The 20762-nt window shown below is 50.1% G+C and overlaps 1 protein-coding gene across 2 annotated transcripts; it reads right to left on the bottom strand.

Moving 5' to 3' along the window:
- Positions 1-1289: 1289 nt before the first annotated feature.
- Positions 1290-19772, bottom strand: ntmt1 (N-terminal Xaa-Pro-Lys N-methyltransferase 1). 2 transcript variants are annotated; one of them, XM_038782083.1, is made up of 5 exons: positions 19400-19772; positions 18368-18425; positions 9508-9720; positions 6550-6802; positions 1290-2400 (listed from the first exon to the last, which is right to left on the bottom strand). In XM_038782083.1, the coding sequence occupies exons 2-5, from the start codon at positions 18380-18382 to the stop codon at positions 2144-2146; spliced, it is 738 nt and encodes a 245-aa protein (XP_038638011.1). In that variant the 5' UTR covers positions 18383-18425; positions 19400-19772; the 3' UTR covers positions 1290-2143. The 2 variants fall into 2 exon arrangements, with proteins under 2 accessions (XP_038638011.1, XP_038638012.1); XM_038782084.1 differs by lacking the exon at positions 19400-19772 and adding an exon at positions 19062-19315.
- Between the last annotated feature and the right edge of the window lie 990 nt (positions 19773-20762).

The following is a 20762-nucleotide window of genomic DNA, read 5'->3' as shown; positions in this document are numbered from 1 at the left end:
CTGACAGTGCAGCACTCCCTCAGTACTGACACTCTTGACAGTGCAGCACTCCCTCAGTACTAACCCTCTGACAGTGCGGCACTCCCTCAGTACTGACCCTCTGACAGTGCAGCGCTCCCTCAGTACTGACCCTCTGACAGTGCAGCACTCCCTCAGTACTGACCCTCTGACAGTGCAGCATTCCCTCAATACTGATCCTCTGACAGTGCGGCACTCCCTCAGTACTGACCCTCTGACAGTGCAGCACTCCCTCAGTACTGACGCTGACAGTGCAGCACTCCCTCAGTACTGAACCTCTGACAGTGCAGCGCTCCCTCAGTACTGACCCTCTGACAGTGCGGCACTCCCTCAGTACTGACCCTCAACAGTGCAACACTCCCTCAGTACTGACCCTCTGACAGTGCAGCACTCCCTCAGTACTGACCCTCTGACAGTGCAGCACTCCCTCAGTACTGACCCTCAACAGTGCAACACTCCCTCAGTACTGACCCTCTGACAGTGCAGCACTCCCTCAGTACTGACCCTCTGACAGTGCAGCACTCCCCCAGTACTGACCCTCTGACAGTGCAGCACTCCCTCAGTACTGACCCTCTGACAGTGCGGCACTCCCTCAGTACTGACCCTCTGACGGTGCCGCACTCCCTCAGTACTGATCCTCTGACGGTGCTGTACTCCCTCAGTACTGACCCTCTGACGGTGCCGCACTCCCTCAGTACTGATCCTCTGACAGTGCGGAACTCCCTCAGTACTGACCCTCTGACAGTGCGGCACTCCCTCAGTACTGACCCTCTGACGGTACCGCACTCCCTCAGTACTGACCCTCTGACAGTGCCGCACTCCCTCAGTACTGACCCTCTGACAGTGCCGCACTCCCTCAGTACTGACCCTCTGACAGTGCGGCACTCCCTCAGTACTGACCCTCTGACAGTGCAGCACTCCCTCAGTACTGACCCTCTGACAGTGCAGCACGCCTGCAATAATTACCATGGGAGTCTCATTTGTGTTCAAGTGAGAGGAGTAGGATTGAAACCCATGATAGTCGGAATTAAAGGTGAGCGAAGCAGCTTATATCTGGTATCCAAGGGAGCCAGCAAGGCAGTTTAGAAAAGTCAAACATGGAGTTTGTGCATTAATGAGCGGAAGAATGATGCGCAGACTAGCAATTTGCATCATCCCATATTCCCCACAGACCTTCCCCATGCAGTAACGGAGAGACTTGTAGGAGAGAATCCCTGCGGCACCGGCCTGTGCCTATCGCTGCCATCCTTTCCAATGAAAAAATGCACACATTTCACACAAAAATAATCCATTTATTTAATAAATTATGATATCTGATAAACTGCATTGTTTAAAAATTGAACCAAATTTCTTGGGCCTCAACATGTTGTGAGATCTGAATGCATTCCCAAACAACTTCAACGCCACACAATCCAATGGGCAGCAGTTACTGCAGACCGGGAGGCTGAGAGAGAAAGAGAGAGAAATGGAGAGGGAGACAGGGAGAGAGAGAGGAGGCAGAGATTGGGAGGCTCCAGAAGGGAGAATTTCTTGGTTGATTATCGGTTTATAAAAAAAAAAGTAAACGTGATGGAAATACTTGCAGTTGGAGATTCGTACCTGGCCAATATTAGCACGGAAAAACTGCTCGTACATAATGACCCCAAAAGGCAATTGGGGAAGCCATGTTGTGCAAGCGAGATTTCTCAAAGGGGCTCAGGCGGTGGACAAACGGATAATGTTTTTTTGGTGATACTGTTTGAGGGAGTAACATTGGCCAGATCAAGCCTTGGTTTACAAGATGCCACCGGTTTCCCACTGCTTCCCTGGAAACTCTGCTCTGAAGAAATGCAGAGGATGATTAGGTGGAGCCAGTCAAGACTCCATCAAGGGCACCAATTTGCTGACACTGTCTCTCAGCTTGCTGTTATTCAATGCTTTCCCTGGATCATCAGATTCATCCACCTGGGGGAAAGAAGGTTCCAGGCCATTTAGCTGTAAAGTTTGATTCAGCTCTGCTGTCTTCGTGTTGTGCTTTACGCTTCCTTTAGATTACACCCAGTGCCCTGGAGCGGTGCATCTTTTTCTTCTCTTTACCCGTCTCACTCTCCCCTCTGGCCCACCTCACACACACGGCCAGTTCGCTTCACCTCAGGGCCAGACTGTACACCTGGTAAATCTCAGCGGGGAAGTTATCCTGCTTCTCCTCTGCCAACACGTGGAGTCCCGCCAGGCGCATGATGCTCCGCAGGGAGGCCAGGTCCCGGCAGACACTGCTGTCCACCTCATCCTCAATCACCCCATCATGGCTCACGTTGTCCTTCACACAGATGATCCCATTTGGCCGAAGACCTTTTTGGCACCTCTTTAAGAACTGGGTGAGGTGTGCGTCAGTCAGGTGCCCTGAAACAATTCCAAGAGTAAGGCTTGGTGACTGCCCTAATGAAAACTACAGGAGACTGTCAATACTGTGGTACATAATTCACTGAATTGTAACAATTACAACATAGGAGGCGGCCGTTCGGCCCATCATACATGCTGGCTCTTTGAAAGAGTCATCAAATTAGTTCCACTCCCTCTTATTCTTTCCCACAGCAAACCCCAATACTTCTTCAGTATTTATCCAATTCTCTGAAAGTTCCTATTAAATCTTTTTCAACCGCCCTTTCAGACAGTGCTTCCCAAATGGCTGCGGAAAAATGAATACCCCTCACCTCCCCCTCTGGCTCTTTTATCAATTCTCTTCATTGTGTCTCCCTCTGGTTACCACACCCCCCCCCCCCCCCCCCCCCCCCCCCACACCCCACTCTAAACACTTTCTCCTTATTTACTCGATCAAAACCCATCATATCTTCCAGTTAATCTCCCCCTTAACCATCTCTTCGCTAAGGAGAGGCTGGTTTAGGGGCTGGTTTAGCTCACAGGGCTAATCGCTGGCTTTTCAAGCAGACCAAGCAGGCCAGCAGCACGGTTCGATTCCCGTACCAGCCTCCCCGGACAGGCGCCGGAATGTGGCGACTAGGGGCTTTTCACAGTAACTTCATTGAAGCCTACTCGTGACAATAAGCAATTTTCATTTTCATTTCAGGAGAGCAATCCCAGCTACTCCAGTCTCTCCACATAACCAAAGTCCCTCATCCGTGGAACCATTCAAGTAAATCATCTCTGCATCCCCTCCATGGCCTGGTCACCCTTCCTAAATGTGGTGTCCAGGGTCAGATATCATGCTTCTATTTACGATAACCTCCTGCATTTTCTCCCTCTATTTATAGATCTTGCTAATTACCTATCGACAGCACAGATTTATGAAAAGCCCTCTTCTGAGTGAGCAATCGAAGTTTAAAATTGTGCCTCTTTCTCTGCTGATAATCATGTCCCACACGGAGTTCAGCATTGTGGTGAGGGAGGGGGCAGCAATAGTCTGGACGTATAGCTTTTCTCCAGATTACAGGACTGGAGGGTTGGCAACTGTGGTTCCTGCTGCTTTTCACTATCCGGACAGGAAACTGCTCCGATCTAGGCACCAGGCTTGGACAGGCCTCAAAAAAAGGACAATCCCCAGTGTCGTGTTCAAGGTGAGGTGCATGATAGCGTGATTCGGCAGCCAAGGATCCGAGAGAATTTCGGAGGGTATGAAATCCCCTGATGGGGATCGATCTCAGAGGTGCCGCCACTGCCCTGTGTAGGATGGAGCTGTCACAGCAACACGGATTGGTGGCGTAGCAGAACTTGGTGAACTGACAACAGCGGCTCATTAAAGACTAGCTGAGTTTCTCACCTGACAGACAAGCAGAAACCTTTTTTTAAATAAATTTAGATTAGCCAATTATTTTTTCCAATTAAGGGGCAATTTAGCGTGGCCAATCCACCTACTCTGCACATTTTTGGGTTGTGGGGGCGAAACCCACGCAGACACGGGGAGAAAGTGCAAACTCTAGACAAGGAGAAACCTGCTTGGAAATCAGTTCATTTCAGAGTTTGTTGCTAGTCTCGGTCGCAGTGGGTAATTGGGCACAGCCCAGAGCAGCTGCATTTTCAGTCTGCGCTCTGTGCATAGCCCAGGGTGCTTCGATTCCCAGTCTGTATTGTGCTCAGATACAATGGTGGGAAGGGGGTTGGAAATGGCCTCAGGGCCGATGGAGATTGGGGAGAATCAGCTGGTGTTCCCATTCCTGACCTCTAACCAATGATCTGCTGCTAGACTGAGGAATGGTGCAGAAAGGTGAGCAGGAACAGTTGGGCAGAGTGGTCGGTCGCTCTGCTGTATATTCTATGCAATTCTATGACTGTCTGAGTGAATACTAACTTACAATAAGGTCGGGCCTATCGCATTAAGACAACGTGGAAAAACTGTTTTTACACAGCAATTGGTGAGAATCCGGAACTCACGGTCTGCAAGGCTGGTCAATTGTGTCTACTTGCAGGGAAATAAATAAGCATCTGAATGGAAATAAAATTGCTGGAAAGCACTGGAAAGGGCAGAGAGTGGACTAGCTAATCGCTCTGCAGAGAGCTGGCATGAACTCAATGGGTAGAATGGCCTCCTTTTATGCATAGCCATTCTAAGTCAATCAGCTCATCAATACAGCTCTCACCACCAATAGCAGGCACTGTACACAATGACCAGTTTAACAGGGTAGCGCTGTGACTGAACATTAATATATGCTATAGATCATTATTACTACTGCAAACTACAACCCCACATCAGTTACGGGGGAGTGAAAGTGCTAAAGCTAATGTAATTGGATCTTAAAGTGCTGCTATTTTCTTGAGTGGTCTTGCTTCAAGTGCTCCTTAAGGAGGGATGAACTGGTGAGTAAACACAGCTGTCTCTACATGAAGTACACGCAGCACTAAGACATAATGACTGACAATTTTGAAATTGTCACCGAAGCAAATAGCGAATGGTTTTGAATGTGGAGCGGATATGAGCCATGGCCCGTTTTAAACATAGATGTCTTAGGCAGTAGGGTTTCTACAGTATTAGGCTCACACGATAAACAGAGTGGCTTGAGATATCAGTGCCTGAGCTATATACCCCTCAGCAAGACCCAGAGTTCCAGGAGGCTGGGGAAAGGCAGAATTTCGATGGACACATGATAAATCTTACAGCCGTGCCTCCTTCTAAATTCCTACACCTGGTTATAATGGAAACTGCCTGGGTAAAGCTGTCACACAGTCATGCATGTTATAGCTGTCAGCTCCGCTACCTGCCCGGCAGAGAGGCTCAACGGCTGCAACCAAACTGCTTCACTCCCCCTCAAACTGCTATTTCAATATAATATTACATGAAAATAAAGACAAAGAAGGATTTTAAAATGGGCTGCACGGTGGCACAGTGGTTAGCACTGCTGCAAGTGCCAGGGACTCGGGTTCAATTCTGGCCGTGGGTGATTCTGTGTGGAGTTTGCACTTTCCCCCCCCCCCGTGGGTTTCGTCCCACAGTCCAAAGATGTGCAGGCTGGGTGGATTGATCAAGCTAAACTGCCCCTTAGTGTTCAAACATGTGCAGGTTATGTGGGGTAATGAGGATAGGGCAGGGGTGTGGAGCCAGGTAGGGTGCTTTTTGGAAGGTCAGCACAGACTTTTTTGTTTCAATTTAGAGTACCCAGTTCCTTTTTTTTTATAATTCTTTTTAATTTAGAGTACCCAATTATTTTTTTTTCCAACTAAGGGGCAATTTAGCGTGGCCAATCCACCTACCCGGCACATCTTTGGGTTGTGGGGTGAAACCCACGCAGACACGGGGAGAATGTGCAAACTCCACATGGACAGTGACCCAGGTCTGGGATCAAACCCGGGTCCTCCGCGCCGTGAGGCAGCAGTGCTAACTACTGCACTGCCCCTGATCAGTGCAGACCTGGTTACGAGGACGAAACCCACGCATACACGGGGAGAATGTGCAAACTCCACACGGACAGTGACCCAGGGCCGGGATCTAAACTGGGACCTGAGCCGTGCGCTAACCACTGCATCACTGTGCTGCTCACTGCTCAGTGCAGACCTGATGGGCTGAATGGCCTCCTTCTACACTGTAGGGCTTCTATGGTTTGGAAAATGGGCACCGAGTTACACCTGTTATCAGCACCCTGTCTCACCTGAAGACTCCACTTTGGTCCTGAGACCCCCCCCACCACCCCCCACCCACCCCCCCACATGTACAATTTGATTTCTTGAAATTATGTAATCTTACACCTGCATGTACTTGCCATCAAGTTATTCCACTACAAACGTGGACACACGCATTCTAAATTCTGCACCTACATTTCTAATGGACATTTCCCATGTAAACACGTCACGCTGTTCATACACATTTGCACGAGTTCAGGAGTTGCAGTGCGGGTACAGGTGGGAGGGTGTAACACAGAGGAACAGGTTTACATGGGCAATTGCTGTTATAAATGTGGATGCCGTATGGCAACAATATAATTCGGTCTTCATGTTCACACCCTGGTCTCCGATTCCCCACCCTCTAACCCTGCTCCATCTTAAACCTGCACTTGGGTCTCAATACAGGAGATTGACTAATATTAATTTCACTCGGTGTCTTACCTATCACCCACTGGATCCAGATAACATCATATCGCTGGGGCTGTGGGATGAAGTCCTGCAGACCGCAGCAGTAGTAGTTGCCCACACGATTGCTGTCCTCCCCCAGATGGGCCTTAGCCTTGGCTAAGAAGCTCTCCGTCACATCCACCATGTCGACAACTTTAAACAGCGGCAGCAGCAGTCTCTTGGTGATCCTGCCAATCCCAGCGCCGCAGTCCAGTGCGCAGCCCACCCCTGCTTTCCCGGAGCCTTCCTGTTGAGAAAAGATTACATCAAAGTGGTGCGAGACAGCACAGTCACTGTCCAGCATTACGCTAAGATTAGGTCTCTGTCAGCTACTGGGGAAGCACCAAAGTTAAGTCAGTTCCCAATAACAGGGTGCCCTGGAACAGAGCGATGACCCTACTTACTAGGGGATGAATTAAACTGCACCTGGTTATCATGCTTAAATACATCAAGAAATAATTTTTACTGATGGAGGACAGGAAAGAAACAATTCTATTTGTTTGGAATATCTTGTTCATAATTCATATGTTTTAGAATACAACTTTTAGCTTCAGGAAATAAAGTTTTTACTGTAGAAAAATGGGAACACCTGGTTGAGAATTTGGTAGAAACAATTCTGAAGTCAATGCAACTCAAGCAAGCCTGTGTTTTTACTTCACTTAATTGGGAGCCTGTGTTTCTCTTCTAAGGTCAGAGTTAATACCATAGTAGAAACAAGAAGTTGAACAATAAACGATCTATCACTAAACTCTCAAGGAGCTATGGAGTCTGGAGAGGGGGCCGTTACGCTCATGAGGAAGATAAATCATTCCTTTGGGTTGCAGAATCGAAGAACTGTGTTGAAGGCAAAATTATTTGTTTGCATTTCTGTTTGAATTGGCCCAAAGCTTTTTTTAAAAATTCATTTATGGGATGTGGGTGTCTTTGGCTAGGCTATTTATTGCCCATCCCTAGTTGCCCTTCTTGAACTGCTGCAGTTCCCCGAGGTGTAGGTACACCCACAATGCTGTTAGGAAGGAATCTCCAGGATTTTGGCCCAGTGACAGTGAGGGATGGAGATATATTTCCAAGTCGGGGTGGTGAGTGACTTGGACAGGAACCTCCAGGTGGTGGTGTGCCACATTTCCATAGAGTTAGTGATTTAGGGCAGAGCCTCGAGTAGAAAGTTCTTTTATTTAAATTTATCTGTGTTTGCTGACGGAAGCAAGTAGTTTGTTGGGTTTTGTGAGGGAAAAGCAGCGGGAAGATTTGCTTAAGTTTGCAGCTAGTGGAAGAAAACTACAGTGGTCCTCACAGAGCCTTGTGGCAGATATAGTCACCAGCTTGAATAGTTAGCTTGGAAAGAGTTGTGAGGAAGCCGTGGGAGCAGACTGGGAAAAAGCTGTCTCTCTATATCCAAAAAAGGACACGTAGCTGAACAGTTCTCAGTCACAAAGTATTATTTTTTTAATTGAGGGTCACTTAGGCAAAAGCTCACAGAAGGATTCCGTATCATCTTACCTTGGGAGATAGCTGGAACACTGAAGAGAATTAAAGAGAATTCCAGCAGGTGGTGGCATACCTCTGGGTTAGTCCCAGGAAAAGTGAACACACCTTCAAGATTTCATAAGATGTAGGAACTCTTGCAGGAAAGTATCAGCCTCCCCTAACAGGCGCCAGAATGTGGCGACTAGGGGCTTTTCACAGTAACTTCATTTGAAGCCTACTTGTGACAATAAGCGACTTTCAAAAGTAGAACTGAGTTTATAGCTCACCATGGGCAGCACGGTAGCACAGTTGCTTCACAGCTCCAGGACCCCAGGTTCGATTCCCGGATGGGTCACTGTCTGTGCGGAGTCTGCACGTTCTCCCCGTGTCTGCGTGGGTTTCCTCCGGGTGCTCCGGTTTCCTCCCACAGTCCAAAAATGTGCAGGTTAGGTGGATTGGCCATGATCAATTGCCCTTAGTGTCCAAAAAGGTTAAGTGGGATTACTGGGTCCCAGGGATACAGTAGAAGTGTGGGGTGAAGTAGGGTGCTCTTTCCAAGGGCCGGTGCAGACTCGATGGCCGAATGGCCTCCTTCTGCACTGTAAATTCTATGATCTATGAGCTGTGTTAACAGTGCCTATGTTATTCAATTCTTTTTGATGTAAAGTTAGTTTTGTTTAAAAAAACGGAAATCTTGTACTGTAGTTCTGTTGGTTAATTGCAGGGTGTTCAGATTCTTCGTCAAACATTAATGTCTCTAACAGGACCGTACCTCCTTAGACTTCCATTGTAAGAGAGAATTTGGATCATTACCCGAAGAGGAAGAATTTACAGACCTTGTAAGGCAGGGGAGTTGCACTAGGTGAATTACTTGTGCAGAGAGTGAGCAAGGTAAAAGGGCCTCCTCTGTGCGATATGCTTAGATTGGTTAATTGCACTGGCTCAAGGAAAATTTACATTTGTGTTTATGAAGGTGAATCTTAGGGCAGCACGGTGGCCTAGTGGTTAGCACAACCGCCTCACGGCGCTGAGGTCCCAGGTTCGATCCCGGCTCTGGGTCACTGTCCGTGTGGAGTTTGCACATTCTCCCCGTTTTTGCGTGGGTTTCGCCCCCACAACCCAAAAATGTGCAGAGTAGGTGGATTGGCCATGCTAAATTGCCCCTTAATTGGAAAAAATAATTGGGTACTCTAAATTTATTAAAAAAAAAAAAAAAAATGAAGGTGAATCTTAGTAAACGTTTGAAGTGTAACCTAACCAATGGTCCCCAAAGCAGTTGGAACCCAATATTTGTTAGCCTATCCCCACCACCACTCCACAGGCCTCGCCATCCTTCTACCGAGGGGCAAGTGAAACACACATCTATCAGCCGGTCATTCTGCTGTGGAGGTTAGTTTGGAGTCATGAAAGCTGAAACCATTTTTGGCGCAGGTTTGAACAAATGCTCAGAACAACTGGCAAGAATAAAAATAATAAGAGACTCACCCCAACAAACCTCTGCAGAAACCTCTTGGAGGAGTTGATGTCGATGTTGGAGATGTGCCCATACCCCCCCAACATCCCGTCCACTGTGGGGGGGATATTCTTCCAGTATTTCTTGGCTTTGGAGTAGAACCCTTCTTCGTCGGCAATCAGCTCCGCAGTCATGGTACAGAGACCCAGCCCGATCGGAGGGGTGGAGGTAGAATTAAGGGTTGACTAGAGAGAAACGAGAAATAAATCCCTCTTGTACACATTGTAACAACAGAGATTGGACAGATGATCCCACAGACGAAGCTCAGTCAATAGTCAGAGTACAGCAGAGTTTATAGTCCAGATACAGGTCATACGCTCCAACAGGTGTGTGGAGGTGTTAATGTTGCAGATGAGCTTCATGCAAGGTCCAGGAATGAATTATTCCAATCACACACACACTGGAAAATTAAGTTGAGAAGAATCTCAATCTGGGAAACTGCTCATTCCACGGGTTTGCAATGAAAAACATTTTGACTAAATGTACTGTAGGGGACAGGACAGTTAGTAGTTGTCTTAGAACATATCTAAATAATATCATTAGGACTGTACCCCAATGTTATATAGTACTGTACCTCAGTTATACAGTGACAGACCCGTCCCCACCAGTACTGTACCTCAGTTATACAGTGACAGACCCGTCCCCACCAGTACTGTACCCCAGTGTTATACAGTGACAGACCCGTCCCCACCAGTACCGTGCCCCAGTGTTATACAATGACAGACCCATCCCCACCAGTACTGTACCTCAGTTATACAGTGACAGACCCGTCCCCACCAGTACTGTACCCCAGCGTTATACAGTGACAGACCCATCCCCACCAGTACTGTACCCCAGTGTTATACAGTGACAGACCCGTCCCCACCAGTACTGTACCCCAGTGTTATACAGTGACAGACCCGTCCCCACCAGTACTGTACCCCAGTGTTATACAGTGACAGACCCGTCCCCACCAGTACTGTACCCCAGTGTTATACAGTGACAGACCCGTCCCCACCAGTACTGTACCCCAGTGTTATACAGTGACAGACCCGTCCCCACCAGTACTGTACCCCAGTGTTATACAGTGACAGGCCCGTCCCCACCAGTACTGTACCCAGTGTTATAGTTACAGACCCGTCCCCACCAGTACTGTACCCCAGTGTTATACAGTGACAGACCCATCCCCACCAGTACTGTACCCCAGTGTTGTACAGTGACAGACCCGTCCCCACCAGTACTGTACCCCAGTGTTATACAGAGACAGACCCATCCCCACCAGTACTGTACCCCAGTGTTATACAGTGACAGACCCATCCCCACCAGTACTGTACCCTAGTGTTATACAGTGACAGACCTGTCCTCACCAGTATTGTAACCCAGTGTTATACAGTGACAGACCTGTCCTCACCAGTATTGTAACCCAGTGTTATACAGTGACAGACCTGTCCCCACCAGTACTGTATCCCATTGGCAAACAGTAACAGACCCATCCCCACCAGTACTGTACCCCAGTGGTAAACAGTAACAGACGCATCCCCACCAGTACTGTACCCCAGTGATATACAGTAACAGACCCGTCCCCACCAGTACCGTGCCCCAGTGTTATACAGTAACAGACCCGTCCCCACCAGTACCGTGCCCCAGTGTTATACAATGACAGACCCATCCCCACCAGTACTGTACCCCAGTGTTATACAGTGACAGACCCGTCCCCACCAGTACTGTACCCAGTGGTATACAGTAAGACCCGTTCCCACCAGTACTGTACCCAGTGTTATACAGTGACAGACCCGTCCCCACCAGTACTGTACCCCAGTGGTATACAGTAAGACCCGTTCCCACCAGTACTGTACCCAGTGTTATACAGTGACAGACCCGTCCCCACCAGTACTGTACCCCAGTGTTATACAGTAACAGACCCGTCCCCACCAGTACTGTACCCAGTGTTATAGTTACAGACCCGTCCCCACCAGTACTGTACCCGTGTGCTATACAGTGACAGACCCATCCCCACCAGTACTGTACCCCAGTGTTATACAGTGACAGACCCATCCCCACCAGTACTGTACCCCAGTGGTATACAGTAACAGACCCGTCCCCACCAGTACTGTACCCGTGTGTTATACAGTGACAGACCCATCCCCACCAGTACTGTACCCCAGTGTTATACAGTGACAGACCCATCCCCACCAGTACTGTACCCCAGTGGTATACAGTAACAGACCCGTCCCCACCAGTACCGTGCCCCAGTGTTATACAGTGACAGACCCGTCCCCACCAGTACTGTGCCCCAGTGTTATAGTGACACACCCGTCCCCACCAGTACTGTACCCCAGTGTGAAAGTGACAGACCCGTCCCCACCAGCACTGTACCCCAGTGTTATAGTGACAGACCCGTCCCCACCAGTCCTTATCCATTACACGGATAGATGTTAATGGTGTGTTGGAGTTGCAGTGGCTAGCACTGCTGCCTCATGGCACTGAGGACTCTGGTTCAATCCCGGCACCGGGTCACTGCCCATGTGGAGTTTGCACATTCTCCCCGTGGGTCTCACTCCCACGACCCAAAGGTGTACAGAATAGGTGGATTGGCCACGCTAAATTGCCGCCTTAATTGGAGAATTGAGTAAATCTAATGGCGTGTGATGTGAAAGGAGGCCAGTTACCAAATGCACTGGATTCAGGCTGATGAACCAGTGTCAATGCGAGCTTACAAAGATTTTCACTCAACTGGCATGACTAGCTGGTTGCTATCCCGACCATGTTGGAGTCATATTGTTACACCGTTGCTTGGAGTATCAGCTTAAGCTGTCTAGAAAGTTGACAAGACTGTTAATTGCCAATTTTAAAAGGACTATTTTTATTTTTGCTGAGAAGTAGAATCGTTCTGCCCCTGTAAAGCACAGGTCAGTTTACCATCTCTGTCACAAGTATATCAGGAAGAGAAAGGCGCCCCCAATTTCTCAGCTGTGACAGAAGGAAGACGAGAATTGCTCAGATTCTGACTGAGCAGTGAATTAGTACCCCCTCAACCGCTCTGCCATTACTCTCCACCTCAGGGCATGGGGTCTACGTACTGCATGGGAATGTGCTCTGCAGCTTTGAGCATCACCCAGAAATCTGGAATCTAGAGTTTATTAACTTGCACAGAACTTAAACTGTTAAGAAATTGGCCAACGAGGCAACTGCGCCCAGAACAAGCTCGCACTTGTACAGTGTGTTTCAAATCCTCTAGAATAATTTATTTTGCAACTGTAATCACTGTTGGGAGTGTAGGAAAGAAAGGAGCCAATTTGTACACAGCAGGTTGAGAATGGCCAGGTAATCGGTTCCAGGTGTTGGCCGAATGATAAATCCTCTGCTCTCCTTCAAATAGTGGAATGGGGTCTTTTCCATCCACCTGACTGAGCCGACTCAGTTTAACCTCATCCAGCAGACAGCAACTGTGCAGCACCCCCTCAGTACAGCTCCACGCTAACCTAGGCTACGTAACTCAGGCTTCTAAAACGGGACATGGAACTCACAATCGCCTGATTCAGAGGGAGGTGGTTTCCTGATGCACAGAATCCAAACAGGATTAACTACCTAGGCAACAAGAGCAAACTGACCGTGCTTTGTGTAGGGTGTAGTTTGGATATTCCTTTTTAAAAATAAATTTAGAGTACCCAATGCATTTTTCCAAGGGGCAATTTAGCGTGGCCAGTCCACCTACCCTGCACATCATTGGGTTGTGACCCACGCAAACACGGGGAGAATGTGCAAACTCCACACGGACAGTGACCCAGAGCCGGGATCAAATCTGGGACCTCAATGCCGAGAGGCTGCAGTGCTAACCACTGTGCCACCCAGTTTGGATATTCCTGACCTTCAATCAGGTTATAGATATGTACCTGTGTCAGGTAACCTAATAGTTAACAGGAAACTGTCCCTGCTGCCTCATAGCAGCCGAGGACCCAGGTCCGTTCCCGACCCTGGGTCACTGCCCGTGTGGAGTTTGCACATTCTCCCCACGTCTGCGTGGGTCTCACCCCCACAACCCAAAGATGTGGATTGGCCACACTGAATTGCCCCTTAATTGGAAAAAAAAGAATTGGGTACCCTAAATTTCTTTATTTTTAAAAGGAAACTGGTAGCACTCCTTCAGCAGAGAGAGCCTGGAGAACGTGGACCTTTTCACACAGGTACAGATGTTAAGGGGTGAGCTGACAAGATTAGTTTACAGTAAGGTAAAGAGAGACAAATTGCTTTCACAGGTCAGAGAGACTGTAATGAGAAAAAACATTTTAAATTATCACATTTAAAGACAACTTTCGATGTGTAGTGTCAGCCTTTGTCTTGTAAGGCGATGGTTTGGGCTGTGGTGGTCAAGGCGATGGTTTGGGCTGTGATGGTCAAGGCGATGGTTTGGGCTGTGGTGGTAAAGACGATGGTTTGTGCTGTGGTGGTGAAGACGATGGTTTGGGCTGTGGTGGTCTAGACGATGGTTTGGGCTGTGGTGGTGAAGGCGATGGTTTGGGCTGTGGTGGTCAAGACGATGGTTTGGGCTGTGGTGGTCAAGACGATGGTTTGGGCTGTGGTGGTCAAGACGATGGTTTGGGCTGTGGTGGTCAAGACGATGGTTTGGGCTGTGATGGTGAAGGCGATGGTTTGGGCTGTGGTGGTCAAGGCGATGGTTTGGGCTGTGGTGGTGAAGGCGATGGTTTGGGCTATGGTGGTGAAGACGATGGTTTGGGCTGTGGTGGTGAAGGCGATGGTTTGGGCTGTGGTGGTGAAGGCGATGGTTTGGGCTGTGGTGGTGAAGGCGATGGTTTGGGCTGTGGTGGTGAAGGCGATGGTTTGGCTGTGGTGGTGAAGGCGATGGTTTGGGCTGTGATGGTCTAGACGATGGTTTGGGCTGTGATGGTCTAGACGATGGTTTGGGCTGTGATGGTCTAGACGATGGTTTGCGCTGTGGTGGTCAAGACGATGGTTTGGCTGTGGTGGTGAAGACGATGGTTTGGGCTGTGATGGTCAAGACGATGGTTTGGGCTGTGGTGGTCTAGACGATGGTTTGGGCTGTGGTGGTCTAGGCGATGGTTTGGGCTGTGGTGGTGAAGACGATGGTTTGGGCTGTGGTGGTGAAGACGATGGTTTGGGCTGTGGTGGTGAAGGCGATGGTTTGGGCTGTGGTGGTTAAGACGATGGTTTGGGCTGTGGTGGTCTAGACGATGGTTTGGGCTGTGGTGGTCTAGGCGATGGTTTGGGCTGTGGTGGTCAAGACGATGGTTTGGGCTGTGGTGGTCAAGACGATGGTTTGGGCTGTGGTGGTCAAGACTATGGTTTGGGCTGTGGTGGTCAAGACGATGGTTTGGGCTGTGGTGGTCAAGATGATGGTTTGCGCTGTGGTGGTCAAGACGATGGTTTGGGCTGTGGTGGTCAAGACGATGGTTTGGGCTGTGGTGGTGAAGACGATGGTTTGCGCTGTGGTGGTGAAGACGATGGTTTGCGCTGTGGTGGTGAAGACGATGGTTTGCATTGTGGTGAAGGCGATGGTTTGGGCTGTGGTGGTGAAGACGATGGTTTGGGCTGTGGTGGTGAAGGCGATGGTTTGGCTGTGGTGGTGAAGACGATGGTTTGCATTGTGGTGAAGGCGATGGTTTGGGCTGTGGTGGTGTAGACGATGGGTTGGGCTGTGGTGGTGAAGGCGATGGTTTGGGCTGTGGTGGTGAAGACGATGGTTTGGGCTGTGATGGTCAAGGCGATGGTTTGGGCTGTGGTGGTCAAGGCGATGGTTTGGGCTGTGGTGGTGAAGGCGATGGTTTGGGCTGTGGTGGTGAAGGCGATGGTTTGGGCTGTGGTGGTGAAGACGATGGTTTGGGCTGTGGTGGTCAAGGCGATGGTTTGGGCTGTGGTGGTAAAGGCGATGGTTTGGGCTGTGGTGGTCAAGGCGATGGTTTGGGCTGTGGTGGTGAAGGCGATGGTTTGGGCTGTGGTGGTCAAGGCGATGGTTTGGGCTGTGGTGGTCAAGGCGATGGTTTGGGCTGTGGTGGTCAAGGCGATGGTTTGGGCTGTGGTGGTCAAGGCGATGGTTTGGGCTGTGGTGGTCAAGGCGATGGTTTGGGCTGTGGTGGTGAAGGCGATGGTTTGGGCTGTGGTGGTGAAGGCGATGGTTTGGGCTGTGGTGGTGAAGGCGATGGTTTGGGCTGTGGTGGTGAAGACGATGGTTTGGGCTGTGGTGGTGAATGCGATGGTTTGCGTTGTGGTGAAGACGATGGTTTGGGCTGTGGTGGTGAAGACGATGGTTTGCGCTGTGGTGGTCAAGGCGATGGTTTGGGCTGTGATGGTCAAGACGATGGTTTGGGCTGTGATGGTCAAGACGATGGTTTGGGCTGTGGTGGTCAAGGCGATGGTTTGGGCTGTGGTGGTCAAGGCGATGGTTTGGGCTGTGATGGTCAAGACGATGGTTTGGGCTGTGATGGTCAAGACGATGGTTTGGGCTGTGGTGGTCAAGGCGATGGTTTGGGCTGTGATGGTCAAGACGATGGTTTGGGCTGTGATGGTCAAGACGATGGTTTGGGCTGTGGTGGTCAAGGCGATGGTTTGGGCTGTGGTGGTCAAGGCGATGGTTTGGGCTGTGGTGGTGAAGACGATGGTTTGGGCTGTGGTGGTGAAGACGATGGTTTGGGCTGTGGTGGTGAAGACGATGGTTTGGGCTGTGGTGGTGAAGACGATGGTTTGGGCTGTGGTGGTGAAGACGATGGTTTGGGCTGTGGTGGTCAAGACGATGGTTTGGGCTGTGATGGTCAAGACGATGGTTTGGGCTGTGGTGGTCAAGGCGATGGTTTTGGCTGTGATGGTCTAGACGATGGTTTGGGCTGTGGTGGTCAAGACGATGGTTTGCATTGTGGTGAAGGCGATGGTTTGGGCTGTGGTGGTGTAGACGATGGTTTGGGCTGTGGTGGTGAAGGCGATGGTTTGGGCTGTGGTGGTCAAGGCGATGGTTTGGGCTGTGGTGGTGAAGGCGATGGTTTGGGCTGTGGTGGTGAAGGCGATGGTTTGGGCTGTGGTGGTGAAGGCGATGGTTTGGGCTGTGGTGGTGAAGGCGATGGTTTGGGCTGTGGTGGTTAAGACGATGGTTTGGGCTGTGGTGGTGAAGACGATGGTTTGGGCTGTGGTGGTGAATGCGATGGTTTGCGTTGTGGTGAAGACGATGGTTTGGGCTGTGGTGGTGAAGACGATGGTTTGCGCTGTGGTGGTCCAGGCGATGGTTTGGGCTGTGGTGGTCAAGACGATGGTTTGGGCTGTGGTGGTGAAGACGATGGTTTGGGCTGTGGTGGTGAAGACGATGGTTTGGGCTGTGGTGGTGAAGGCGATGGTTTGGGCTGTGGTGGTCAAGGCGATGGTTTGGGCTGTGGTGGTCAAGACGATGGTTTGGGCTGTGGTGGTCTAGACGATGGTTTGGGCTGTGGTGGTGAAGGCGATGGTTTGGGCTGTGGTGGTCAAGGCGATGGTTTGGGCTGTGGTGGTCAAGGCGATGGTTTGGGCTGTGGTGGTCAAGACGATGGTTTGGGCTGTGGTGGTCAAGATGATGGTTTGCGCTGTGGTGGTCAAGACGATGGTTTGGGCTGTGGTGGTCAAGACGATGGTTTGGGCTGTGGTGGTGAAGACGATGGTTTGCGCTGTGGTGGTGAAGACGATGGTTTGCGCTGTGGTGGTGAAGACGATGGTTTGCATTGTGGTGAAGGCGATGGTTTGGGCTGTGGTGGTGAAGACGATGGTTTGGGCTGTGGTGGTGAAGGCGATGGTTTGGGCTGTGGTGGTCAAGACGATGGTTTGGGCTGTGGTGGTAAAGGCGATGGTTTGGGCTGTGGTGGTAAAGGCGATGGTTTGGGCTGTGGTGGTCAAGACGATGGTTTGGCTGTGGTGGTGAAGACGATGGTTTGGACTGTGGTGGTGAAGACGATGGTTTGCATTGTGGTGGTCAAGACGATGGTTTGGGCTGTGGTGGTCAAGACGATGGTTTGGGCTGTGGTGGTCAAGATGATGGTTTGCGCTGTGGTGGTCAAGACGATGGTTTGGGCTGTGGTGGTCAAGACGATGGTTTGGGCTGTGGTGGTGAAGACGATGGTTTGCGCTGTGGTGGTGAAGACGATGGTTTGCGCTGTGGTGGTGAAGACGATGGTTTGCATTGTGGTGAAGACGATGGTTTGGGCTGTGGTGGTGAAGACGATGGTTTGGGCTGTGGTGGTGAAGGCGATGGTTTGGGCTGTGGTGGTCAAGACGATGGTTTGGGCTGTGGTGGTAAAGGCGATGGTTTGGGCTGTGGTGGTAAAGGCGATGGTTTGGGCTGTGGTGGTCAAGACGATGGTTTGGCTGTGGTGGTGAAGACGATGGTTTGGACTGTGGTGGTGAAGACGATGGTTTGCATTGTGGTGGTCAAGGCGATGGTTTGGGCTGTGGTGTTTAAGACAATGGTTTGGGCTGTGATGGTTAAGACAATGGTTTGGGCTGTGGTGGTTAAGACGATGGTTTGGGCTGTGGTGGTCTAGACGATGGTTTGGGCTGTGGTGGTCTAGACGATGGTTTGGGCTGTGGTGGTGAAGGCGATGGTTTGGGCTGTGGTGGTCAAGACGATGGTTTGGGCTCTGGTGGTCAAGACGATGGTTTGCGCTGTGGTGGTCAAGACGATGGTTTGGGCTGTGGTGGTCAACTCTGTTAAGTACAGTGGGCCTCAGGAGCCGCACGCTGATGCAACAGTCTCTGTTGCACCGACAGCGGAGGGAGATTGTGAGTTGAGGAAGTGCAGGATTCACTGGCCTCGGTTTTCTCAGGGCCCTCTTCACAGTCGCCAAGCTTGACCTGTCTGCTCACCTCTTCCAAAGCCATTTCAAGCAGTTAGCCAGCCTCCAGAGGTCAGGGCCGTCAGCAACTGGAAGAAAACATATGCGGAAAATTAATTTCTGTCAAGGGTCAACCGGTCAGTTGCTCCGTCACAAACTGTTGTTTTAACAGAATCAAGTATTTGAAAGGGGAACTGAAGAATTGCTGAATGAGGAATATTAAAGGCTCAGAATGAAATGCCCATTCAATAGCCGGATTCCATTCTAGGCTTCAAATAAGAGGATGAGTTGGAGAAGGGAAATTTAATATTAAATAAATCTGCACACTTTCAGGCTGCTCCATGTCTATCGCACAGACCGGCATGGAGATTCCAGTAGGGGCTGCTGGAGGTTAGAGAGGCTGAGGGGGACTCAGCTGGAACAACAGAATGAAATGTGCCAAGGATTTTTTTGGACTGTGATCAATGTGGTGATGGGACAGACAGAATCTGGCAGTGACTGACCATAATGAATAGGATCAGAAGGAGGCCATTCAGCCCTTCGAGCCTGCTCCCCCGTTTAATAAGATCATGGCTGATCTAACACTCACCAAGTCCACTTTCCTGCCTTCTCTCCGTAACCCTTAATTCCCCAACTGATGAAAAGCCCCATTGATCTCAGCCTGGAAAACATTCAAGGACTCAGCCTCCACAGCTTCCTGCGGGTAAAGAATTCCAAAGACTCACCGCTCGAAGAAATTCTTCCTCAAATCCGTCTAAATCCCTCGCAAACATATCAAATGTCCAAGAAGTCTCTGTCTCTATCCTTCTCTGATCCGCCTTCATCGCTGCCTCGCCTGCCCCTTGTCCAGGCCGTTGGGTTGTACTGATTAGTTTGCCTCCACCAGGGTGTTAAAGTAGGGCTCCTTGTTCTAGAACGTGACCCAGAGCCTGGCTGGGAGCAGCATTCCAAATCACACCCCGTACAGGGCCAATTTTGCCTGATTAAACTCGGCCCTGCGTTTTGCCAAGTCTGCACCAAAAGTCTTGATATACTCAGATTTGTGCCCTTCCCAGGTATTCACCTTAATCTGTCTCTCCCACGTTGTCGGTCTCCTTCTCACTTGGGTGGCCGGCTCCTCCTCACCTTGTGGGTCCGCCTGCTGCTCGTGGCCCTTTTCGCCACCCGTTCGACCCCTCAAGCTCCTGTTTGCTGGCATTTGGGTTCTGATCTTTCCTTCTCACCATTGATGTTAAGTTACCATTGGCTTTTCGGGCAAAATTCAGCTAAAAGTGCCTATTTGGTTCTGGTCTGGAGGAGGGCCACCTGATATGCATCCACTCAACATCACTGTCACCGGTAGTCTCATATCTTTCCATCATTTCACACCTCATTCTTCTGAACTCCGAGGAGTAGAGACTCAACCTGTTTAACCTTTCCTCATATGGCAATGCCTCCATACCCAGGATCATCCCAGTAAACCTCCTCTGTACTGCCTCCAATTATTATATATCCTTCCTTAAATAAAAAGACCAAAACTGTATTCTAAAGGTGGCTTCATTAGTACCTTGTACCGTTCCAGCAACACTTCTTTACTGTTATACTCCAGCTCGCTTGAAATAGAAGCCAGCATTCCATTTGCCCTCCCTATTACCTCTGCACCTTTCTGGGTTTCATGAACAAGAACCCCCAGGCCCCTTTGTGCTGCAGCTTTCTGCACTCTCTCTACATTTAAATAATTTTTTAAAATTATAAATTTAGAGTACCCAATCACTTTTTCCAATGAAGCGACAATTTAGTGTGGTCAATCCACCTACCCAGCACGTCTTTGGGTTGTGGGGGCGAAAGCAACGTAAACACGGACAGTGACCCAGGGCCGGGATCGAACCTGGGGCCTCGGCGCCGTGCTACCCATTTAAATAATAATCCAACCTCTCCCAGTCGCAGCAATCGCTCTCCTCTATCTACTGTGGCTGATCCCTCCTCAATGACCTTGAGTGAAATTCCCCTTTGTGAAACCACACTGACTCTGCTTGATCAGATTATGAATTTCCAAATACACTGGGAGACAGTCCCCTCTCGGAACAGTCTGACTGTTACAACAGCTGTGGGACTGGGACAGGTGGTGACTGCAGTGCTGGAAATTCCACAGCGATATCAGGGAATAGCTGCTCTCCCTGTCAGCCTCATGTCCATCTCAGTGTCAGAGAGAAGAGGCTGAATGGAATAGCTTCAGGCTCTGGTCTCCTCCCCTTCAGAGCGCTAAATCTGGAGCAAGGGGGTAGGGGGGTAGAGGGGTAGGGGCGAGGGGTAGGGGGCGAGGGGGGGATGGGGCGAGGGAGGGGGGGATGGGGCGAGGGAGGGGGGGGTGGGGCGAGGGAGGGGGGGGATGGGGCGAGGGAGGGGGGGGATGGGGCGAGGGAGGGGGGGGATGGGGCGAGGGAGGG

This window comes from Scyliorhinus canicula, chromosome 21 (genome assembly GCF_902713615.1).
Source record: "Scyliorhinus canicula chromosome 21, sScyCan1.1, whole genome shotgun sequence".
NCBI classification, from domain to species: Eukaryota; Metazoa; Chordata; class Chondrichthyes; order Carcharhiniformes; family Scyliorhinidae; genus Scyliorhinus; species Scyliorhinus canicula.
This window is presented reverse-complemented; position numbering and strand designations above follow the sequence as displayed.

Excerpts from the sequence above, each read along its gene's own strand:
- ntmt1 (XM_038782083.1), bottom strand. Across the intron at positions 6,803-9,507 it reads TTCTGCAGAGGTTTGTTGGG|GAAGGCTCCGGGAAAGCAGG; the intron begins GTGAGTCTCTTA and ends TTTTCTCAACAG. Across the intron at positions 2,401-6,549 it reads CTGGATCCAGTGGGTGATAG|GGCACCTGACTGACGCACAC; the intron begins GTAAGACACCGA and ends GAATTGTTTCAG.